Source organism: Sarcophilus harrisii, chromosome 6 (genome assembly GCF_902635505.1).
Source record: "Sarcophilus harrisii chromosome 6, mSarHar1.11, whole genome shotgun sequence".
Classification (NCBI taxonomy): Eukaryota; Metazoa; Chordata; class Mammalia; order Dasyuromorphia; family Dasyuridae; genus Sarcophilus; species Sarcophilus harrisii.
The window spans coordinates 185,776,544-185,799,107 of record NC_045431.1 but is presented as its reverse complement, the minus strand read 5'-3'; the positions used below and the strand labels follow the sequence as shown (position 1 = coordinate 185,799,107).

Here is a 22,564-nt window from a genome sequence, read left to right as displayed (position 1 = left end):
TTACTCCTTCTGTCATTCTGCATATCATCCAAATTATTCTCCTTCAATTAACCAGCATGTTGACAATAATGAAACCCTTACTATGTGCCAGTTATTAAACAAATGTTTATTAACATGTTCCTCTGGGTCAGACACCATAGTAAGTCCTGGAGATACAAAGAAAAACAGCCTTCAAGGAGCTAACATTCTGGGGTATAAAGGGTGAAGTGACTTGCTCTGGGTCACATAATTAAGAAGTATCTATGGCCTGATGAGTCTTCTTGACTGGCACTTTATCACTATACGATCTAGCTATCCTAACAACAACAGCAAAATGTGCCAATTATTAAACAAACTTTTATTTATGAGCATTTTATTTTTTTTCAATTCCATTAAAAAAAAATCTAAACATTCATTTTAAAAAATGTGTGAATTCCTAGTTCTTTCCCTTCTTCTTCCTTGTCTACCTTCTTGAGGTAGAAAATTAGATATAGATTATATATGCATAGTCATGCAATTAGTTATGTGAAAAAAAATTTAAAAATAAAATTTAAAAAAAAGTATGCTTTGAACTGCATTAAAACTACCATCAGTTCTTATGCTGGATATAATTTTTTATCATAAGTGAGTTTGTGATGCCGGTTGGACAGCCTTTTAAGGTATCCACAAGGCAGTTGGTGGGGAGGACCTGTGCTCAGAAGAAAGGTCAAGACTGTAAGTTCAGACCTGGGAGTCATCTTCATGGATGGAGGTGATGAGGTCTCTGACATGGAAGAACAGACATTCTTCACTTTTTTTCTTTTCTTTTTTTTTTTTTGAAATCTTATTTTATTTTATTTTTGCTTTTTTTTAAACTTTGTAGTTGATGATTTACTTTTGAAAGCAGTTAGTTCTTAAGTGAGTGTATATTTTTATTTTTATTTTTTTTATTTTTCTTTTCTTTTCTTTTCTTTTTTTTATTTAATAACCTTTTATTTACAGGATATATGCATGGGTAACTTTACAGCATTAACAATTGCCAAACCTCTTGTTCCAATTTTTTACCTCTTACCCCCCCACCCCCTCCCCCAGATGACAGGATGACCAGTAGATGTTAAATACATTAAAATATAAATTAGATACACAATAAGTATACATCTTCACTTTTTTTCATAGTCCCTTCTTCTGTCTAGTCAAACTTATCTTCCCCTTTGCACAATAATGTTTTAAAGTACATAAAATAACCTTCACAGAGTTACGGGGAAGAGGCCAGAGCCTCGATAACACTAGGGTTAGCTGGGGAAACATGGGTCAAGAACCAGCAAAGGAGACTGAACAATAGTGACAGGACAGCATCAGCTAGGATTTGTTAAAACAATTATGCCCATGGGATATAAAGTAAAAGCTTTCAAGAAACTGACTTCATGATGAGGAAGAGAATGGTGTGTGATACAAAAAAACCTTAAGTACATACAAATTAACCTTGGATTTAAAAAGCTCTGGCATTTGGGCTGCCTGGAGAAGGCCTCCTTTAGAAGCTTGTGCTTGGAGCTGCATATGGTTTGAAAGAAGCCAAAGTCTCCAAAGTGGAATTGTGGAAGGAGAGCCTGCACTTTAGGAAGAATGTGGCCAGTGCAAAGAGAGGAGATGGAGCATCTTTTGTGGATCAGCAGAGAGGCCATGTTGTCCGACTCACAGACTTGTAGAGCATGGTATAACGTGAGAAGACTGGAGAGTAGGAAGAGGACGGCCTGGGAAGAGCTTTAAAAGTCCCAGGAATTGAGACACTGGTTTGAGTAGGAGGGATCACATAAGTATATTTAAGACTGACATCTATGGGTAGGATTGATCGAGGTGAGGAGACCAGACTGGGAGACTGATTTAGAATCTCTTGCCAGCAGTCCATTCATGAGATGGTGAGTACCTGAGCTGGACTAATGGTCTGTGCATGGAGAAAAGTAGACAAATATTGCAATATTTCATAAATAAAAAAGTTGAAATTTGATCTATGGTTGGATGTATGGGGTGAGGAGTCCTGGATAATGTAAAGCTTGTTAATCTGCGTTCCTGGAAGGATGATGGTGCCCTCGGTAGAAATAAGGAAGTTAGGAAGAAGAGATGTGTTTTGGAAAGATTCTTTTACTTTGAACATACTGAGTTTGAGATATTTGTAGGACATCCAGTTCAAAGTATCAAAAAGCATTTGGTGAGGTGATACTGGGTCTTAGATATGTGGACGTGGAAAAAATCCATATAAAAATGACGATTATATCCATAGAACCTAATCAGCTAACCAACTACCTTAGAGAATATAGAGAGAAGAGAATCCAAAGTGGAGCCCAGGGAGGGGGCTGATATGTTAGTTGATCTGTTAAAGGAGATTTGGAATGAGCAATCAGTTATTTGCAGGAGAATCAAAGGAAAACAGTGTCATAAAAACCTCATATAGCATTCTTTTCTTTCAGCCTCAATGAAGAGTGAAATCACAGGTGAATTGGCTTCTTCATCAGGTGTATCTACTCCTGTCTCCACAAGTTCTGCTGCTGATTCCACAGGTCATGATATCATCACTGAGCAGCCCAGGTCACAACATACTTTACAGTCAGATCCTGTTGATCTGGCTGGCTGTGACTTGACAAGTGCAGCCACAGATGGGGATGAAGAAGATATGCTTAGTCGCAGCTCAAGCCAAATCAGTGCTGTCCCTTCTGATCCTACTATGGACATGAATGATGGGACCCAGGCTTCATCACCAATTAGTGATAGTTCACAGACAACTACAGAAGGTCCAGATTCGGCTGTGACTCCTTCAGACAGTTCTGAAATTGTAAGTGTGCAGTGAGTGGACAAAGGTGGGAAGACCTAGTTTTCTGTGGGGTTTGACATGTCTCACATCTCCTCCGTGGAGGCCAATAACAGTGAAGATGTCGGTCAGTTATACCTTTTAGAACTTGTCCTTATTTTTTACCTTCATTGCAGAAATCAGCTCATTTTTGATCTTTAGATAATGAACTTCTAATAGCCTGTCATAATAATTTGGATTGGATGAATGCTATTAAAAAAATGGAATGTATTATATATTACAAGGAATATACTCTTTAGACCTTCATGGATCTAAGTGAAAAAAAATTGTCAATACAATCCGAATTAACCAAATTTGATATGACTGAAACTCAGAACAAATTGTCATTTGCATTTTGCTTTTTGTTTTTAAGAGTGCTTTTAAATATTTTCTTTTATAAAACTGTTACAAGTGAAAGTAACTTGTAACTGTGAAAGCAAAATGAATACACTTATGATAGCACAGTGGAAACAGTTACCCATAGCCTGATGTTGAGTGAATCAGACTTAGAAACCATAAGACTTCTAGCCCTTAGAAGCTGCACAAACCTTGAGCCAGAACCATAATTTACTTCACTTTATTCATTCTTATGACGTAGTTAGAATATGAGGTAGTACAATATATTGAAAAGACTGGCATTTTTAGTGTAATGATCTAGGAACTTTGCTTTGAATCCTGACTTTGTTGCCTAATATCTATGATTCAAATAAGTGTATCTTACTGAATTTTTTCATTTTATAACAATTTGTAAGTGGGAGTTAGGAATACAGGTATGGGTATGTGTCTTACCAAAGTTATTGATCCTGTTGGAGGCCAACTGAATAATAATAGTTATAGCTAGCATTGATATAGAACTTCAAGGTTTGCATAGGGTTTACAAATGTTTCTTTTTTTTATCTTCAGGAGGCAAATGCTATTTATTGTCCCTATTTTTATTTATTTATTTATTTTATTTTATTTAATAGCCTTTTATTTACAGGTTATATGCATGGGTAACTTTATAGCATTAATAATTGCCAAACCTCTTGTTCCAATTTTTCACCTCTTACCCCCCACCCACTCCCCTAGATGGCAGGATGACCAGTGGATGTTAAATACATTAAAATACAAATTAGATACACAATAAGTATACATGACCAAAACGTTATTTTGCTGTACAAAGAGAATCAGACTCTGAAATATTGTACAATTAGCTTGTGAAGGAAATCAAAAATGCAGGTGGGCATAAGTATAGGGATTGGGAATTCAATGTAATGGTTTTTAGTCATCTCCCAGAGTTCTTTCTCTGGGCGTGGCTGGTTCAGTATTGTCCCTATTTTATAAGTAGGGAGACAAATAGAGTTAAGTGATTTGTTGTTGAATAAAAGCTTGATCTTATAGTTTCAATAATATTTTAAAACTTGAGTAAACCTTATCTGATGAATAGGAAAACCCCCATTAATATAATAACATAGTGATAAATAGTGCTTTAATATTTGCATTTCAGCCCAATCACTTTATTTCTTTAAATGCCAGTCCATTACTTTTTAGGGGAAATGCTGAAGTTAGAAGAAAATGTTTTCTTTTCTTTTTCTTACTTTAAATTCTGTCAATATTGCAGATAACATTTGGAAATATGCATTTCATTTTGTTTTAATTTTAATTAGATGTTAGAAGAATTTTATAGATTTTAAATTAAATAATAGAAAACAATTTTATAGTAGTAACTGGCTGCAGATTTCAAGATAACATCATTCAGCTTCATTGTTAACACTGTTAAATGTTATTTTCCATTGTGCTAGATATGTAGGGAAATATGCTTAAATAAGATGTAGTCATTGTCCTGATGAATCTAGTGTGAAGAGTCACAGAGTCTCAGAGTTATAAGGGATTTCATTGGGTATCTAATCTTTCCCATTAGTATGATTTCCTTGTGTGATTTCCTTAACAAGTGGTACTAACCTTTACTTGAAGATCTTTTGTAAATATTAACCTCTTATAGCAACCCACTTAATTTCTTAACAACTTTCATAGTTAGGAAGTTCTTTTTTTTATTCAGAAGATGACTCAGTTAAACCACCTTAAAAAGATGAATGTTTTAATAAACTAAATTTAACTGATCATTAGACCCATAAGAAGAAAGAGTAACATCAGCTCATATATGTATAGCAATTTGTACATGATGTCACAGAGCTGGTGAAGTAGGCTGTCCATAAAGTATTAGTCTTATTTTGTAAATTAGAAAATTTAGGTTCAGAAAAAGGGATTGTGCTTTACATTATATTAAAGCTAATCAGAAATGGAAACAGAACTTGAACCCTGGTTTTCTGCCTCCAAGTCCATTGCCCTTTCCATACTGTCATTCAGATGTCCTTAAGAATCAATAAGTATTTATCATGCTCTTAGTATATTCTTGACATTGTATGTGTATCTGGGGATACAAACACAGTGAATGAAACAATTTCTTCTACTTTTTTTTTTTTAATTTGGCAAAGCTATTGGGGTTAAGTGACTTGCTCAGGATTACACAACTAGGAAGTGTCAAGGGTCTGAGCTGGATTTGAACTCAGGTCCTTCTGATTCCAGGGCTGGTAATCTAGCTGCCCTGAAATAAAAAAATGCATTTTCAGTAAAATGCCTTTTACTGAAAGGAGATTATGTCTTCCTGAGAGACAAGAATTTAAATGAACATATACAGAATTAATGTAAATAGATAAAATATAAAATATTTTAGTTAATAAGTTAGTTGAGAACCTTGGTCTATTAAAGAGAGATTTCATGTAGATGATGATATTTAATGTTAGAAAAAAAGCTTATGAAATGGAGATGAGAAGGGAGAGTACTATATCTGGGTCACAGAAATGCAGGAGGAGGAGCCAGTGAGTCTGGGCAAATAGTGCAAATTCAGTAAAACTTTTAAAGCTAAACAGGGGAATTTGTTATTTGAACATATAAGAGTAAGGAGCTTTATTATATAGGGGAGTAATATGGTCAGAATTACATTACTTTGGCAGCAGTATGCATTTGGGGAGAGGCTTGAGGAAATTTGGTTGTGACGACCGTGCTAGCACTCAGGATACCTTAGAATCACCCGGAGTCAGGATAAGCAAAAGTCCTTAGTCTTTATTCTTGGTCTTTAGAGGTAGAAGTGAAGGGGATCTTCCGCAACTTCCTTCCTCATCTATCACAAAAGTGACTCTGGCTAGTCTTATTCTACCCCCTAGTCCCTCCTACAATCTTCTGTATACACCAATCCTTGGGCCAGCACAAGATAGTGAGAAGGGCCATTTTTCAAGCATATGCCCATAGAGTATTGTCCAGTCAGTAGTTAGCCTTAAGTGCTCGGCTGTCCCGACCTTAGTGCATCAACTCAACAGTTTCAGCCCTCTACCTTTGGTGATTGTAAGAGGAGATGATCACCTCACCTAAGGTGAGCTATGCTGAATGCATAGGAAGAACCAATTGTTTGAAATTGAAATTAACCATTATAAAGTCTTCCTTTAAAAACTAGCTGACTTATTAAAAAGCTTTATGTATATTCATCTAGAGATGAATTGCAAATAGGCTATGTTATAGTTTCAGTAAACTTGTAAGTTGGTGGGTTTCCCATTTCACTTGTAAAGTACACCTAAAGTCTTTTTTTTTTGGTGGTATTTTTTTGCCTTTTAAGGAAAATAATAGTCTTTTATTTTCAAAATATATGCAAAGATAGCTTTTAACATTCACCCCTGCAAAACTCTGTGTTCCAAATTTCTCTTCCTTCCCCTTTTTCTCCTCCCAGACAGTAAGCAGTCGCATATATGTTAAACACCTGTAATTCTTCCACACCTACCTCCACACTCATTATGCTACACAATTAAAGTCAGATCAAAAAGGAAAAAAAAATGAGAAAGAACACAAAAAGCAAGCAAACAACAACAAAAAAAAGTGGGAATACTATGTCGTGATCCACATTCAATCCCCATAGTCCTCTTTCTGGATGCAAATGGCTCTCTTCATCTTTTTTGTGTTTTCGTGTTTTGTCCTTTTGTGTAATGCTTTTTAAAGTATTTTTGACTCATAATATATGAAGTGATTTTTCTCCCCTTTTAAATAGAAGTATTTTTTTGTTTAATGATCCCTCCCCCCAAGTGTAAAAGTTCAAACGTAGTCAAACTTATATTCATAATAGCTCACAATTTTAAAGATTTTGATTTCTAGCTTCTTTTCTCCCTAGCTGATTGATGGTAATAGCATAAATATAATGGTTGTGGAAAGAGCACCAAATTCAGAGTCAGTATTTAGAAAAATAAATTTGGTGTTCTTTTTCACCTTAACTTTATTCATTTTATGTCACAAAATCTTATGAATTTGTATTTGTATAGTAGGTATACTTATTTTACACATGAGGATAGAGATTCCAATAGGTTAAGTGACTTGTTCAGTATTACATAGTTATTTAATAATAGAACTGTATCTAGACCTTGAATCACCTGTGTGTTCTTGTCACTACTCCACATTATATTATATGTTAGGTGAACTTTCAAACTGGTTTGTCTTTGTGGCTATTCATGAGAAATTTGATTTTTAGTTAGGATCCATAATATTGAATTCTGAAGTTATCTTCTTGAACATTATAGGTATTAGATGGAACTGAAAGCCAGTATTCAGGAATGCAAATTGGACAATTACAGGATGAAGATGATGAATCATCAAATGTTCTTCCTGATGAGACTGCAGACAATTTCAGAAACTCTACTATTGGTATGTTAATTTCATTTGATAAAAGAGTGAAAACAGGCAACTTAGACATTTTGTATTATTATTCTTTCAGGTTTCAAGAAGAAATCTTTTGGAATTAATGTTTCATGACTTATTTATTATTCTTTGGTCAATAAATCAACAAATAGAACATATTGTTTACTAGACATTTTAGTTATCAGGGATACAGAGTCAAAAATGAAATAGTCTCAGTCCTCAAGGAGCTTGCATTCTTTTAGGACAAGCTGTATATTTCCACACACATGCACGCACACACACAAATATATACAAAATAAACACAAGGTAGTTTGGTTAGGAGGTACTAGAATCTGAAGGGTAGGAAAATTCTCATATGGCAGCCCCTTTTACTCAAGCTATTGGTATAGTGGAATTTAAAAAAATCAACATGGTCTAATTTCTGAGCACCAGTGAAAATTTGTACTTATATATTTTTCCACCATTTTTTCCTATGTTATTTTTTCTTTTTTTTAAAAAAAAAAATTAATATTTTTTTTCCCAGTTACATTCGAACAAAATTTTTTTTTACATTTGTTTTTATAATTTTTGAGTTCTAGATTCTCTTCCTTATCCTCACCCACAATTAAGAAACCATATGTAAAGTTATGCAAAACATTTCCATAAAAGTCAAGTTGTAAAAGAAAACATAGATCTCCTGCCTAATGAAAATAAAAATCCTCAAGAAAAATTAAATTTAAAAGGGGAGGGGGGAGGAGAGGGAGAGAGAGAGAAAAAAAAAAGAGTGAGAGAAAAGGAAGGAGAGAGGGAGAGCTTCAGTCTGGATTCAGATACAATCAGTTCCTTTTCAGGGTATGGATAGGAATTTTCAACATTAGTTCTTCAGAGTAGTCTTGGATGATTCTGAATAGTACTTAAAGAGTACTACTAAGAATAGCAAGGTCATTTATACCTGGTCATCCCAGAATATTATTGTTACTTTGTTTATAGTTTTGCTTTAGTTCATGATGGATTTTCTAATTTGTTTTTTTTGTTTGTTTGTTTGTTTTTTTGTCCTTGTTTTTGTTTTTTTTGTTCTGAGAGCATCCTGCTCATCATTTCCCATAGAACAATAATACAACATCACAAACACATATCACAGTTTATTGAGCCATTCCCCAATTGATGAGCATCATCAGTTCCAATTTTTCGTCTTGAGAGCTGCTATGAATATTTTTTGTACTTATAGGCCATTTTGCTTTTTTTTTTTTTTTTTTTTTTGACTGGGTAAAAGAATCTTATTTTTTGTCTCATTTCTTTCCTAGCCTTAATCATTGAATGGATGTTGCCTCAGACAAATTGAGACCTGGAAAAAATCCTAGTTTAAAAAGACCAAGGGTCCTCCCTTTAATCCAGGGCTATATCCTATTGTCCTGATATATATCATGCTACTGGACCAGATGCTCTAGATGAAAGAATGAGGCAGCTCTGCTTCATTTAAATCCAATTCGCTTGCTAGTGAAGACAGTCTTCCTGATGTCATTGGTCCTTTTTGAGAATGAAGGATAAACATCAACAATGTAGGAGCTGAGCTTGAAGGAATTAGAGATTCTCTTTTAGATTTCATACACACACACACACACACACACACATACATACACACACACACACATATATATATATATATATATATATATATATATATATACACATATATATATATAATGTGCGTGTATATATTTATGTATTATGTATACTTTTGTTTTACTTATATGCCACTGGTAAGGTTATTAGTTAATCAGTGTCTTTCTTTGAAGCACTTCAGCAGCCCCATCTCCTGAAAAACACAGGACATAGCAGACAACCATCTGACAGCAGTGTTGATAGATTTTTGTCAAAAGATGAAACTGTGGAGCCAGGTGATCATGAAAATAAGGTGAGCTATATCACTTAAAATATGTAAATTATGATTTCAAACTGTTGAAAGGTAGATGGGTTTCTAACACTTTCATGAATTTATTTTCTTATTTTTTTATTTCTAAAATTTCTTTAAAAATTGAATTTTATGATTTTTCTTAACAAATTTTTATTTTCATTCCCCTTTCCCCTCACTCTCTTGATTGAACAACAGCACCAGGAACAACAAAATGAAATCCTTATATAACAAAGATATACAATCAAATGAATCTTCCTTCATTGGCCATGTCTAAAAATTTATATCTCATTCCACTTTCTAAGACTATCACTTCTGCCTAGAAGTAGGTAGTATGCTTTATTTTCATTCCTTTATGATATCAGTTTCATTGATTGATCAGAGTTCTAAAATATTTCAGAATTGTTTCCTTTTATATTGATGTTTAAATTGTTCTCTTGGTTCAGTTCATTTCGCTTTTTATTAGTTCTTAAAGGACTTTCCAATTTCTTTTGAAATTCTTTTTTGTCATTTCTTATAATGCAGTGAAATTCCATTGCATTCAAGTATAATTTATACCTTTACTAGTTCACAGCAAATATTCTGTTTTCTGCCATTTTCTTTTGTTTGTATCATTCTTCAATCTAGAAAATTTTTCTCTTTTTTTCTGCCTAATCAATTTCCCATTTTTTTAGAAGTAAAAATATATTCTTCCCACTCTACTATTTCTCTCTAGAATACTCCCAAGTGATCTTTCTCTTTTCTATACTATGCCAATTAGTCATACATAATCATGTGGGTTTTTTTTCCTTATTTTATTTAGTCAACAGCCATTTATTAAATATTTATTATTTGTTAGGCACTGTACTTAAATGACTGATAGAAATTGAATCTATCAATTATACTTTTGAATGATCTTTTCAGATACTTTTACTGTATATGTTGAACCAGTTTGTAGAAATCCATTGAGGATATAATTTTTTATTTTTCTTTTCTACACATTCCTGAAAATATTTACTGGTTGGTTTGTCTTATAGAGCAGATTTAAAGTGATATTTTTTTCTTTGTTCTAGCCTTCTAGAATAAAAGGAGATATCGGACACTTTACTGATGCTGATTTGGCACCTCTAGTCCATTGTGTTCGGTTGTTATCTGCTTCCTTTTTGCTGACTGGAGAAAAAGGTGGTAAGTTTAATTATAAGTCACTACAGAATCCTTCTGTAATCCCTCTTTTGGTGGAGCTACCCTGGAAAAGGCTAAGCTAGTACAGCAAGAAACTCTGGCAGGTATCTTGATGCTGGAAAGGTTTGAAGCATGGTCTTGGCAAAAGACTGTTGCTTTCCAAAAGCCAGCTTTGGAATGCATACAGAGGATCATTAAGACATAGACGACGACAGTCCCTAAAATAAAGGACACTACAAAATTCTGTGTTCTATGTAGTACCTTAAATGTTTTCATGGTGGTAGTAATTTGACAGGGAAAAGGAAAGAAGGCTTTTTGGACTATCATCAACTTGAACCTCATTAACCTAACACCCAACACATGAGCTCTTAGTAAGATGACCAATAAGTAGACATATTATTGGAGAAGGTCAGTCATATCAATCTACATTCTTGCCACAAATGAACCAGAAGAACAAAAGACATTGTGACTCCAAGGGAGCACAGCTCAGAAATATTACTTTTAGAAGCAAAGAAAGGAGTTATGTTTATTGTATGCCCAAAAGCAACAAAAAATAATTTAATGGGATATTTGATTATCATGTGAACAAATTAATGATAATGTTTTGGGAAAAGACCGCTACAAAAACAGTTGTAGCTTATGCACTCGTTTTAGTTGCTGAGGATGAAGAGGTAGAAAAATTTTATGAAGATCTTGTTAAGACTCTCCAAATTAGGATTCATAATTTTTTTGAGTATGAAGCCTATGGTCTTTTTCTCACAATAATTTTTTTAGATAATTAGAGGGAAAATTGTTAGAATATTAAGTTGTTTACAAAATCTTTTATTATTGTGAGAAAGGAAGCAAAACCAGTTTAAAAGAAACTTTGCAAAACATTTAACTACTAAAAAAAACTATGTTAAAAATAAAAAGATATTCAACTAGTATAAGTAATCCTAAAGGCAACGTAGCACAAAAATGTAAAGGACAAAAATAGAATTTAATTGGAAAAGATTTTCAAAAATTATTGTAGCAAAAGTGTTTTTTATGCTTCAGACAGTGGATCCAAAACTCTTATCTGTAATTTTATAGTCCTAGATATGTTTATACCCAAAGTAAAATGTCTTTTGAGAGAAAAAAATAGAAAAAAAACTGAATTTGAATCAGGTGTGTTGTAGGGTGGTACTATGCTAGAAGTGTTAAAACTTTTAAGTTGTCAGTTATCTGAAGTATGGGAACATACCAAAGGTATGGAAAAAAATAAACTTAAAACTTATTGATATTTAGAGAGGATATCAGTCACTACTGACTGATATGCCTACTTTCTCATCTATGCAAAATCTTTATGGAGAGTCATTTATTGAGGATCTCTTAAATGATATTCAGCAGCATTTTGTTAAGAATATAAGCTCTTATGTTAATTGTTATTATAAAAAAGGACTTGATTTATTGTTTAAAATATGATACAAGTCTCTCATTCACATATTAAAATCATTTAGGGTTCTTAAAAGATATAATTTATGAAATAACCCTGTTCAGTTACCTACTGATGATCAATATCAGGCAGTGCATAAAACAGGGAGATGTATGCTTTGTAGTGATATTAGCAACTGTAGAATATTCAGTATAGAATGATTTCCTGCAGCTGCTGAGGTTCTCTAGGTGCTCCTATTTTTAGGTACCATTGTTTTGGTCACTGTGGTTCCCAGAATGTTACAGAGCCTCCTTTGAGAAATCTATAATCTTTTCAAAGGAGTTTAGCTTGAATGCTCAAAAAGAAAAAGATCAGATGCGTAAATGTTATAATTTTTTAATGTGTCTTTGTATGAGTAACTTGTAAAGTTTGTCTGTTAGTATGTGCATCTGGAACACACAATTCAGGTAGACAGTCAGTTTGATTCACAGTTTAATAATATTAGATGAAGAGCTGCAAAACTCTTTATTAACCTTAGCTTTTTGATAAAAGCAAAGGCCTAGTTTTTTTTTTTTTTTCTGGTAATTACATTTTTAATTTTTATTTAATTACATGTTGAAGCAATTTTTAACGTTCTTATTTTTCTTTTTTCAAATTTTAACCTAAGTTTTATTTCTTCCTCCCATTTCCCTTGCTTAAAAAGGGGAAGCATTTGATATAAATTAAATGTGTAGTAATGCTAAACATATTCTTTTTAAGTTTTAGTATTTTATTTTTTCCCAGTGTCACGTAAAAAGTTTTCAACATTCGTTTCCAAAATTTCGAGCTCTAGCTTCTCTCTCCTTTACCCCCCTTTTCTCTCTCCCCCTAAGAATGCAGGTAATACAGTATAGATTATACATGTATAGTCATGCAAAACATCTGCATTAACAGTCATATTGTGAAATTAAATCCAGACTAAGGAAAAAAACCCTTCAGGAAAAATAAAGTTTAAAAAAAGGTATACTTCAGTCTGCATTTAGACATTAACAGTTTCTTCTTTGAGTATGAATAGCATTTTTTTCATAATTAATCTCGGGTCATTGTATTCCTGAGAATAGTTCATTTATAGCTGATTATCTTACAGTGTTTCTACAAAATATATATTCTTGTTAGCTATTTTGTGAAAAAAAAAAAACATAGACCAAAAAAACCCCAAAATCTTCAGGAAAAATGAAGCTTAAAAAAATATGCTTTAATTTACATTCAGACTCCATCAGCTTTTTCTTTATTGATGGATGGCATTTTTCATAAGTTCTTTGGAATTTTCTTGGAATATTATATTGATGAAAATAACTGAGTCACTCATAGTTGATTTTCTTACAATATTGCTATTACTGTATACAATGTTCTCCTAGTTTTGCTCACTTCACTTTATATAAGTTCATATAAGTATTTTAGTTTTATGTAAGTTTCCAGATTTTTCTAAATTCATCTTGTAATTTTTTATAGCATAATAGTATTCCATTGCAATCATATGCCACAACTTGTTCAGCCATTCCTTGTTTGATCTCCTCAGTTTCCAGTTCTTTGTCCCCACCAAAAGAACTGCAATAAATATTTTTATACACATAGGTCCTTTTTCTTTTCTTTTTTTAAAAATCTCTTTGGGAGATAGATTTAGTAGTACGATATGGGGTTAAAGAGCATACAGTTTTATAGCTTTTTGGGCATAGTTCCAAATTGCTCTCCAGAATTATTGGATCAGTTCACAATTCCACCAGTAGTCCATTAGAGTCTCTATTTTTCCATAACCCCTTACATTTGTTATTTCCCTTTTCTGACATATTAGCCAATCTGATAGGTATGAAGTAAGACCTTGGAGTTATTTTAATTTGCATTTCTCTAATCATTTGATTGAGCATCTTTTTCATATGACTATAGAGAACATTGGTTATGTGTATTCATATCCTTTGACCTCTTATCATTTCGGGAGTGATTTAGATTTTAAAAATTTAACTTAGTTCTATATATTTTTGAGAAATGAGACTCAAGGTCTGTCTTTTGAATACCTGAATTCCATTGATATTGCTGTATTGCAGGCAAATAGAATTCAGTAGTTTTTAGAAAATCATAAATAAATATCACACAGAGGTCAATTAAAAATCATATGGTAGGTTGTCAACATGTTGCAAATTGAAATCACTGAGGCATTTTGAAGAATAGGAGTAAAAGATGTAAGGCAATTGTACCCTAGGAAGAGCAGAGACATTGGTCACATGCTGACAGATGACAAGATGATTAGCCAGAGTTGCTTTGTTTTGTACCATTATAAAGTGATGAGAAAGCATAAGGTGCTAGGAGCTGGGCAGATCTAACTGTGGGAAATTTATGGAAGAACCAGCAAGAATCATCCAGCCTGTGCAAACATAAATAGGTTGTGATCATTGGGGAAACTTCCATATCAGTGAGATGACAGATCTATTTAAATATTTGCGATGAGCAACAATGTAGAGATGAGGGAAAATAAATATTAGCTTCTCTTAGCATTTATTTACCGGGCAGTAATTCATTCCCATTCCTTAAAAAGTGCATATGTAGGATCAGAGGGACTAGATTTGGTGACCGAGTTTTGTTTCAATAGATGGCTGCTACTAAGTCTAGTTGTCATAGGTTTGGGCAGGGAGAAAATGCTAGAATAAAATGGTAATTTAGTGAGTATAGTTTTGTTTCTTAAAATTAACATTTTAACAAATAAAGTTTTCTTAAATTGAATGAGGTTCATTTTGTTCTTTTACAGCATTAGTTCCAGATAGAGAGGTAAGGGTAAGTGTAAAGGCTTTGGCAGTAAGTTGTGTTGGAGCAGCTGTGGCCCTTCATCCAGAATCTTTCTTCAGCAGACTTTACAAAACGCCTCTTGAGACTATGGAGCACCCCGGTATGTAAAGAGTTCCCTTTTTTTTAAATCCTTATTTTGTAAAACATTTTAAGCATTCTGTTTCTATAAAACATTGTTGTATTTGGACAATTGGCACTTTACAGTTTGTATCCAAGTACTTATAGTAACAGTGATAGGAATATTTTTAGTAACTTGTAACTGGGTATTATTCTAGCAGTCATATCGCTCTGTGAAAAATGTAAATGGTAGTGGTCTTGAATTTTTGTGTTTATCCAAAGTATTACTTGGAATATTGGGAAAAAATTTTAAAAAGGAAATATAGTAACAAATTTTATACAATTGCCTTAAAAATAATAAGACTTCTTGAACAAAAAGCTAGGAAGATTCTGTATTATGTTTGAAATATCTAGAGTTTGGAACAAGGTAGTTCAGAGAAATGTATGCCACTTTTGTGTGCTGTATTCTAATAGCTTTTTATAACTTAAAATCATCAATTATTTTAATCCTTCAAATTTACATGCCTTTCTTATTCAAATTTTCTTTGGTTTAGCCTAATGTTCAATTTGTGTTTTAAAAAACGCTTTCTTTAAATATAAAAGCTTTAACTAGATTAAAAAATTTGATGGTAAAGAAACTTCTATATAATAATTGTATATTTTATTTCTACAGAGGATCAGTATGTTTCAGATATTTTGAACTATATTGATCATGGAGACCCACAGATTCGAGGAGCTACTGCTATCCTTTGTGGGACCATTATCTATTCCATTCTTAATAAATCTCGTTTCAGTGTGGAAAATTGGTTAGCAGTTGTCAGGAATTCAACAGGTAATAGTTGACTTCTAAAGTTGTTATCTATAGCATTTTAAAATGGCCTTGAATCTTTAGTATTTATTTTCATCTTTTTTGTTTGTGTGTTTGTTTTGTTTTGTTTAGGTAATACCTTTTCACTAGTAGACTGCATCCCTTTATTGCAGAAAACTTTGAAAGATGAGTCTTCTGTTACCTGCAAGCTGGCTTGCACTGCTGTGAAGGTGAGCATTGTTCTTACTTCCCCTATCCTTTGAATATGCTCCACTGTCTACTGTAGGGCCTCATCATTCTAATGTTTCTCAGTGCTTGATCACTTCTTGCTATCTTTGGCATGCAGTATTGTTTATTAGAAAGAGCATTAGTTTGGATCCCAAGAGACAGAATTTTGATTCTAATTCTGTCCTTTCTTAGCTGTGACTCTGAATAAATCACTTATATCTTTATATCTCTCTTTTGAAAAAAATGAGAATTTATGGAAATGATTGTTGTGAGGGCCAAATGACATTGTTTTCTAGGACAGAAGTGTCAAATTGATTAAAATGTGATTCGAAATGTTTAATAAAATAAACAATAACATTTAGTCTTGTAAAACCTATAGACCTTTTATCAGAATACTATTTTTATGTGCATAAAATATAACTACAGAGCAAACCAATTATATATTGAACTACAGTTATCAAAATATTAAAATAACAAGTTCATTGGCTCCATGTTAAGAATTTTTGGTCTAAAGGATTCTTAGTTATTGTAAAACCTTGTACAAATGTGAAGGTATGGTTGTTGGCCAGGGTTAATCCCCTAAGGATGGGATGGAGTAGAAAAATCTTTATGGAGATAGCATAATTTAAAAAAATATTTCATTTACTAAATGTATTTGCCAATATAATTCTTAATAGATATTTTATTCATCTGAATGTGTGCTACGTAAGTTATTCCAAAACATTGTTATGTCAACTGATTGTTTTAGGAATATTATAGTGTTGTAAGTGGTGTTCTGTAAACATTGAAAACTCCTGTTTTTCAGCATTGTGTCATGAGTTTATGCAACAGTTGCTATAGTGAATTAGGATTACAATTGATTATTGATGTCTTGACTCTGAGAAATAGTTCCTACTGGTTGGTAAGAACAGAACTTTTGGAAACTCTTGCAGAAATTGACTTTAGGTAAGTGATTATGTTTTATGCATTCTATTGATTTGCTCTCTGATATACAGTGAATGCACTTCTCCAGTAATTCTGGCATAAAAATGTGAAGTCTGTTTATTAAACCAACATTAAGAGCTGTTATAATTCTATGAGTATTTCAGGTTTATGTTTAGCTTTTTATTTCACTAAAATTTTTGCAGTATTCCTTTTCACCAAAATTTTTGTAGTATTCCTTTTTCTTCTTCTACCAAAATGCCATGCCACATGATAAATAGTATATTTTTTAAAAAACAGAGAAAAGAGGGGAAAAAAATCAACATAATTGATTAATGAATAGTAAAAGTCTGAAAATATGTGCAACATTAAAACTTGGCACGGGGCTGAGTGGCAGTGTCTTTTCATATTTTTTCTTCTTTTTTTTTTTAAAGAATTAAAATTTTTGGTTTTTTATACTAATATATGTCCTTTTCCTGCTGAACTTGAGAACTAAAGAAAATCAAATTGCATTACAAACATGTATAATGAAACCAATTTCTGCCCAAAAATTTTTTTTCTAATTTTGTATAGGAGTCCTTTACTTTTCTATGAACAAGGGATAGTATGTTTTCTTATTAGTCCTCTGGCACTGTGGTTGGTCATTATACTCATAAAAGATCCTAATTCTTTCAGAGCTTTTTGCATTTGCCATATTGATATCATTGTGTAAACTGTTATGCTGCTTCTATTCTATTCACTTCCCATCTCTTCACAGAAGCCTTCCCAGGTCCATTCTCTTAATCAGATCCTGCAGCACATCTGTCTTCCATAATATTTACATATCATAATCTTTTCACCTCTTCATCAGTTTCTGGATATTGCTTCAAATTCTTGTTCCTTGCCACCTCAGAAAGGCTATACCTATTTTTGTACATCCTTTTAGTTTTGTTGGAATTTTTTTGTATGTTGTTTTTTGCTTAGAACTAAAGCAATAATCAGAAATAGGTGTAGGATGACAATCTGTCTTGTCTTAGCATCCTTAAATTTTACCTTTGATTGCTTACAGTATTAGAGTGTTACGGGGAGACCCTAGTTATGTGAAGGTCAAAATGTCAATATCCGTATATTTCAAAGGGACAGCATTTGTATGTTGAAACAAGAGCAAAACAAAAGCAAAACAATAAAAAAGAACTCTCTGAAGCAAAAAAAAAAAAAAAAAAAAAAGAACTAAAGCAATAAAACTCCTTTAATCTCTCCCTCTTCTTTTTTTCCTACTTCCTTGGGGACTAAATGAGACTTAATCAAAAGCAAAAACTGAACAAATCCCAAAACAAAACATAAACTCTAATGTGTTTTTTCTTTGATTTGGAAACTGAATTTTTGCTATAATATTCTTGGAAGTTTAAATTTTGGGGTTTCTCTCAGAAGATGAATCTGTTCAGTTTCCATTTTGCCCTTTTTTAAGAGATCTAAGATCTGAGAGATCTTTTTTTATGATAATTTATTTGAAATAGTGTGTCAAGATTCTTTTTTTTTTTTTTTTGGTCTTGCTATTCAGATTGTCTATTGATTCTTAATTTTTTTTCTTCTCAATCTGTTTTCCATGTCAGTTGTTTTTGCTGTAAGACATCTCACATTTTCTATTATATTTTCCGTCTTGTGGCTTTCTTCTATATTTTTGTTGCATCATGGAATCATTGCCTTTTATTTGTTTCATTCTGATTTTGCTTGGGAAGGATGTTCTATCTCTTGTCCAGTTGTTAATTCCTTTTCCAATTCTTTCTTTTAAAACTGTCATTTCTTTTCCAATTTTTCCCTCAATTTCTCTCATTCCACTTACAAAAACATTTTAAATCTTTCTTTTAATCCTTGCTTCATCTTTTCCAAGTATTTTTTTTTCCTTTCTGAAATTGCTTGTAGATGTTTTAGAGTTATTCTGTTCTGTGTTCCTGTCAGTGTAATAAATTTATTATTATGTGATTCGGTTTTTATTTTCCCATTCTTCTGGCCTACTTCCTGCCTTTAGATTTGGTGCTTCCAGAAGTGTTAAGTGTTATTTTAAAATCATTGCTTCCCTGCTCTGAACTCTGCAAATTCCTGACCTGGGTTTGGGGTCTGAGCAAGAGTAGATGCTGTTGGATTCAACTCTTGTTAGCCAGCGAGGAAATTCTAATAATTCATAGTAACAGAATTGGAGGCTTTCCTTTGGTCAGGGCTTCCTGCCAGGATTATTCTTCTGCTGGCATGTTTAGGTTCTAGAAACAAGACTTTATTGTGCACCCAAATTCTGCTGCTGCCGAACTTCCTACTTTCTCAGTGTACCAACCAGGGCCTCCCTTACTGGGAACTACCCTGCTGTGGTGGGCTTGTGACTCAGAACCAGAGAGAGGTCAGTAAAGCTGCCAGTTGGCAACTGCCTGCATTGCAGGATCCTCAGTTGTCTCTGGTGGTTCTCTGCTGTGGTTGTTAGACTTTCTTTTATCTTGGTGCACAGCCTTTTTCTGAGTTCCATGATGCTCTGTGCTTGGCCTGTTCCCACCTCAATCTAGTCTTCTACATCAGCACATCTACCTGTTTTCTCCCTATTTTAATCTGGTCCTGACAAAACACATTCTGTGACTTTTTTTTGGATTTCTGCATCAGGATGTGTTCTGGTGCATTTTCTGCATGTGTAGAGAAGAGTTTTGTGGTCAATAGCTTTGCTACTCTGTTTCCTGTTACTGTGCCATCTCTACCCTTGTAACTTTTATTTCTAGACTACTTGATACTTATAATTTTCTAATGTTCACTTTTGATTGTTTTTGTGTATGGTTGATCTTTCCATTCACATTTTTGTAGTCATTCCTTATGTTTTCTTGATTCTCCTTACTTCACTTTATATCAGTCCATATAGACTTCTCTGTATTCTCTGTTTATCCCATTTGTCATTTCTTATGTGTAGAACAGTAAACCTCCCAGTATTCAGTGTTGTAATCCAATTATTGGGTATCTACTTTGTTTCTAATTGTTTTCACAAAAACTGCTACTATAAATATTTTGGTGTATGTGAGGAATTTTTTTTTTTTTTAATCAATGGGGGTATAAACTCTGCATCAAGGGATATGGTTATTAAAATCACTTTATTTTCATAATTCTAAATTGATTTTCACAATGGTTGTGCTGATTCACAGCTTCACCAGCATTGCAGTGCTGTGCCTATCTTCCTGCAATCCCTCTAACATCTTTTGTCATCTTTGTTACATGTTATGGCTTTCTTTACAGGAGATTTAATATTTTTGAACAAAAGTAGGTATACTCAGTTGATTTTTGACAACCTTAAAAATTTTAATTTCTAATAAAAAGGGGAAAAAAGACTTTCTGTTTGCCTACTTTTCCTTTAGTGAAATAATTTTTCTTCATTTAATTATTTTAATGCTATGAGAGTATCTCAGTTCTTATATTTAAAAAAATTCCCATTAAGAAATTTCCTCTCGAATTGGAAATTGAGAGGACCTATACATTGGGGAATGGCTGAATAAGTTATGGTATAGAAATGATGAGCAGGCTCATGCTTGGAAAGACTTAGATGAATTGATGCTGAGTGAAGTGAGCAGAAGCAGGAGAACATTGTACACAATAACAGCAAGACTGTGTGATTAAACAACTATGATAGACTTAGCTCTTCTTAGCAATATAGTGATCTAAGACAGTTCCAATGGATTTGGGATGAGAAATGTCTTCCAGATTGATAAAGAACTAGGGAGGCTGAATATGAATTGAGGCAAACTAATTTCGTGTGTGTGTGTGTGTGTGTGTGTGTGTGCATGCACAAGTGCTTTTTCTTGTGGTTTTTTTCTTCTTTGGTTTGATTTTTCTTGTACAATAGGACAAATATGGAAGTGTGTTTAAAAGTATTATACATGTGTAACCTATATCAGATTGCTTGTCTTGGGGAAAGTAAGAGAGGGAAGGAGAACAAATTTGGATTACAAAATGGAATACAAAAATGAATGTTGAAAACTATCTTTACATGTAATTTCGAAAAATAAAATAGTATGGGTGAAAAAAGAAATTTCCTTTCTTTTGAGAAAGAAAACCCTTTATTTTGCAAATGCTATTCTTTTGTCCACTTTTGCAAAGATTTTAGAATATTGATTACATATTTTTGAACTGTTCCAAAAAGATTGCTTCCGGGTTTGTGGAAGCAGTTTGATATAAGGAATAATTTTTTATTAGTTGGAGTTCTCCATAAGTGAAATGAATTCTATTTAAAAGTTAGTAGGTTTAAAAAAAAAAGTTTATCTCTTACTACAGGTCTTCCATTATAGGCTAGATGCCCACGTTGTGGAAGGATTATCTTTTGGGTATGGGTTGGACTTGATAATCTCTAAAATCTCTTATATCTCTAATTCTGAGTTAGGTTTTAAAAAAAATTATTATAGCTTTTTATTGACAGAACATATGCATGGGTAATTTTTCAACACTGACCCTTGCAAACACTTCTGTTCCAACTTTTCCCTTCCTTCTCTCCACGCCCTCCCCTAGATGGTAGACAGCCTTATACATGTTAAACATTTTAAAGTATATCTTAAATAAAATATATGTGTACAGATTTATACAGTTCTCTTGTTGTAAAAAAAAAAAAAAATTGGATTTAGAAAGGTAAAAATAACCTGGGAAGAAAAACAAAAATGTAAGCAGTCCACACTCATTTCCCAGTGTTTTGCTGGGGGTAGTTGGTTCTGTTCATCACCTATCAATTGGCACTGAATTGGATCTTCTTGTTGCCGAAGATAGCCACTTCCATCAGAGTTGATCCTCATATACTATTGTTGTGCTGTATACAATGATCTCTTGGTTCTGCTCATTTCATTTAGCATCAGTTCATGTAAGTCCCCAGGCCTCTCTGTTTTCATCCTGCAGATTGTTTCTTACAGAACAATAATATTGTATAACATCCATATACCATAATTTATTCAGCCATTCTCCAATTGATTGGCATCTATTCAATTTCTAGTTTCTGGCTATTACAAAAAGGGCTGCCACAAATATTTTTGCACATGGGGGTCCCTTTCCCTCCTTTAAGATCTCTTTGGGACATAAACCCAGTAGAAACACTGCTGGATCATAAGGCATTCATAGTTTCATAACTTTTTGAGCATAATTCCAAATTGCTCTCCAGAATGGTTGGATCTGTTCACAACTCCATCAACAATGTATCAGTGTCCCAGTTTTCTCACAACCTCTCCAACATTCTTTTCCTATCATCTTAGCCAATCTTACAGGTGTGTAGTGGTATCTCAGAGTTGTCTTAATTTGCATTTCTGAGTTAGATTTTGAAAACAAAGAGCCTTATTTTCATTTTAAGTTGCTACCTGCAATTGTTTGTTAAATCTTCTGTTCCTTATTAACTCTGTTATTCTTTCCTTTTTTAAGGTTAGTGAGCTTTTTGGAGGCAAGAGCAGACCATTTACACAAGGGATCTCATCATTATACTGGGGTAAGCAGACTAAGTTTTGATGTAGTAGATTATTCATTTTACAAGAATTAGAATCATATGGTTTATCTTTAGTGTTTAAATTCTTTGAGTCCACATTATTTTAATTTTATTTGAAAAGTGTCATCTTGTTTTCATTATCGAAACTATTTGATATTTACAAAGTGTAGAATTTAGAGCACTGAGTTTGACGTCAAGAAACCCTGAGCTTGAAAGCTGCTTCAAAAACTAGCTAAGTGATCCTAGATAAGTCTTTAACCTTAACCTTCATTTCCTTTTTTAAAATGGGGATAATTAATACCACTTACCCCCAT

The 22,564-nt window shown here is 33.0% G+C and overlaps 1 protein-coding gene across 3 annotated transcripts in view; it reads left to right on the top strand.

The window, feature by feature from the left end:
* The window catches only part of HTT (huntingtin), a 208,483-nt gene that overhangs the window by 58,610 nt on the left and 127,309 nt on the right, over nucleotides 1-22,564 (top strand). For all 3 annotated transcript variants that reach the window (XM_031943981.1, XM_031943980.1, XM_031943982.1), the window contains 9 exons: nucleotides 2,424-2,785; nucleotides 7,399-7,522; nucleotides 9,292-9,410; nucleotides 10,460-10,571; nucleotides 14,741-14,878; nucleotides 15,509-15,667; nucleotides 15,776-15,873; nucleotides 16,677-16,816; nucleotides 22,190-22,253. In XM_031943981.1, coding sequence (XP_031799841.1) covers nucleotides 2,424-2,785; nucleotides 7,399-7,522; nucleotides 9,292-9,410; nucleotides 10,460-10,571; nucleotides 14,741-14,878; nucleotides 15,509-15,667; nucleotides 15,776-15,873; nucleotides 16,677-16,816; nucleotides 22,190-22,253 — 1,316 coding nt within the window. The remainder of the gene's footprint in view (nucleotides 1-2,423; nucleotides 2,786-7,398; nucleotides 7,523-9,291; nucleotides 9,411-10,459; nucleotides 10,572-14,740; nucleotides 14,879-15,508; nucleotides 15,668-15,775; nucleotides 15,874-16,676; nucleotides 16,817-22,189; nucleotides 22,254-22,564) is intronic.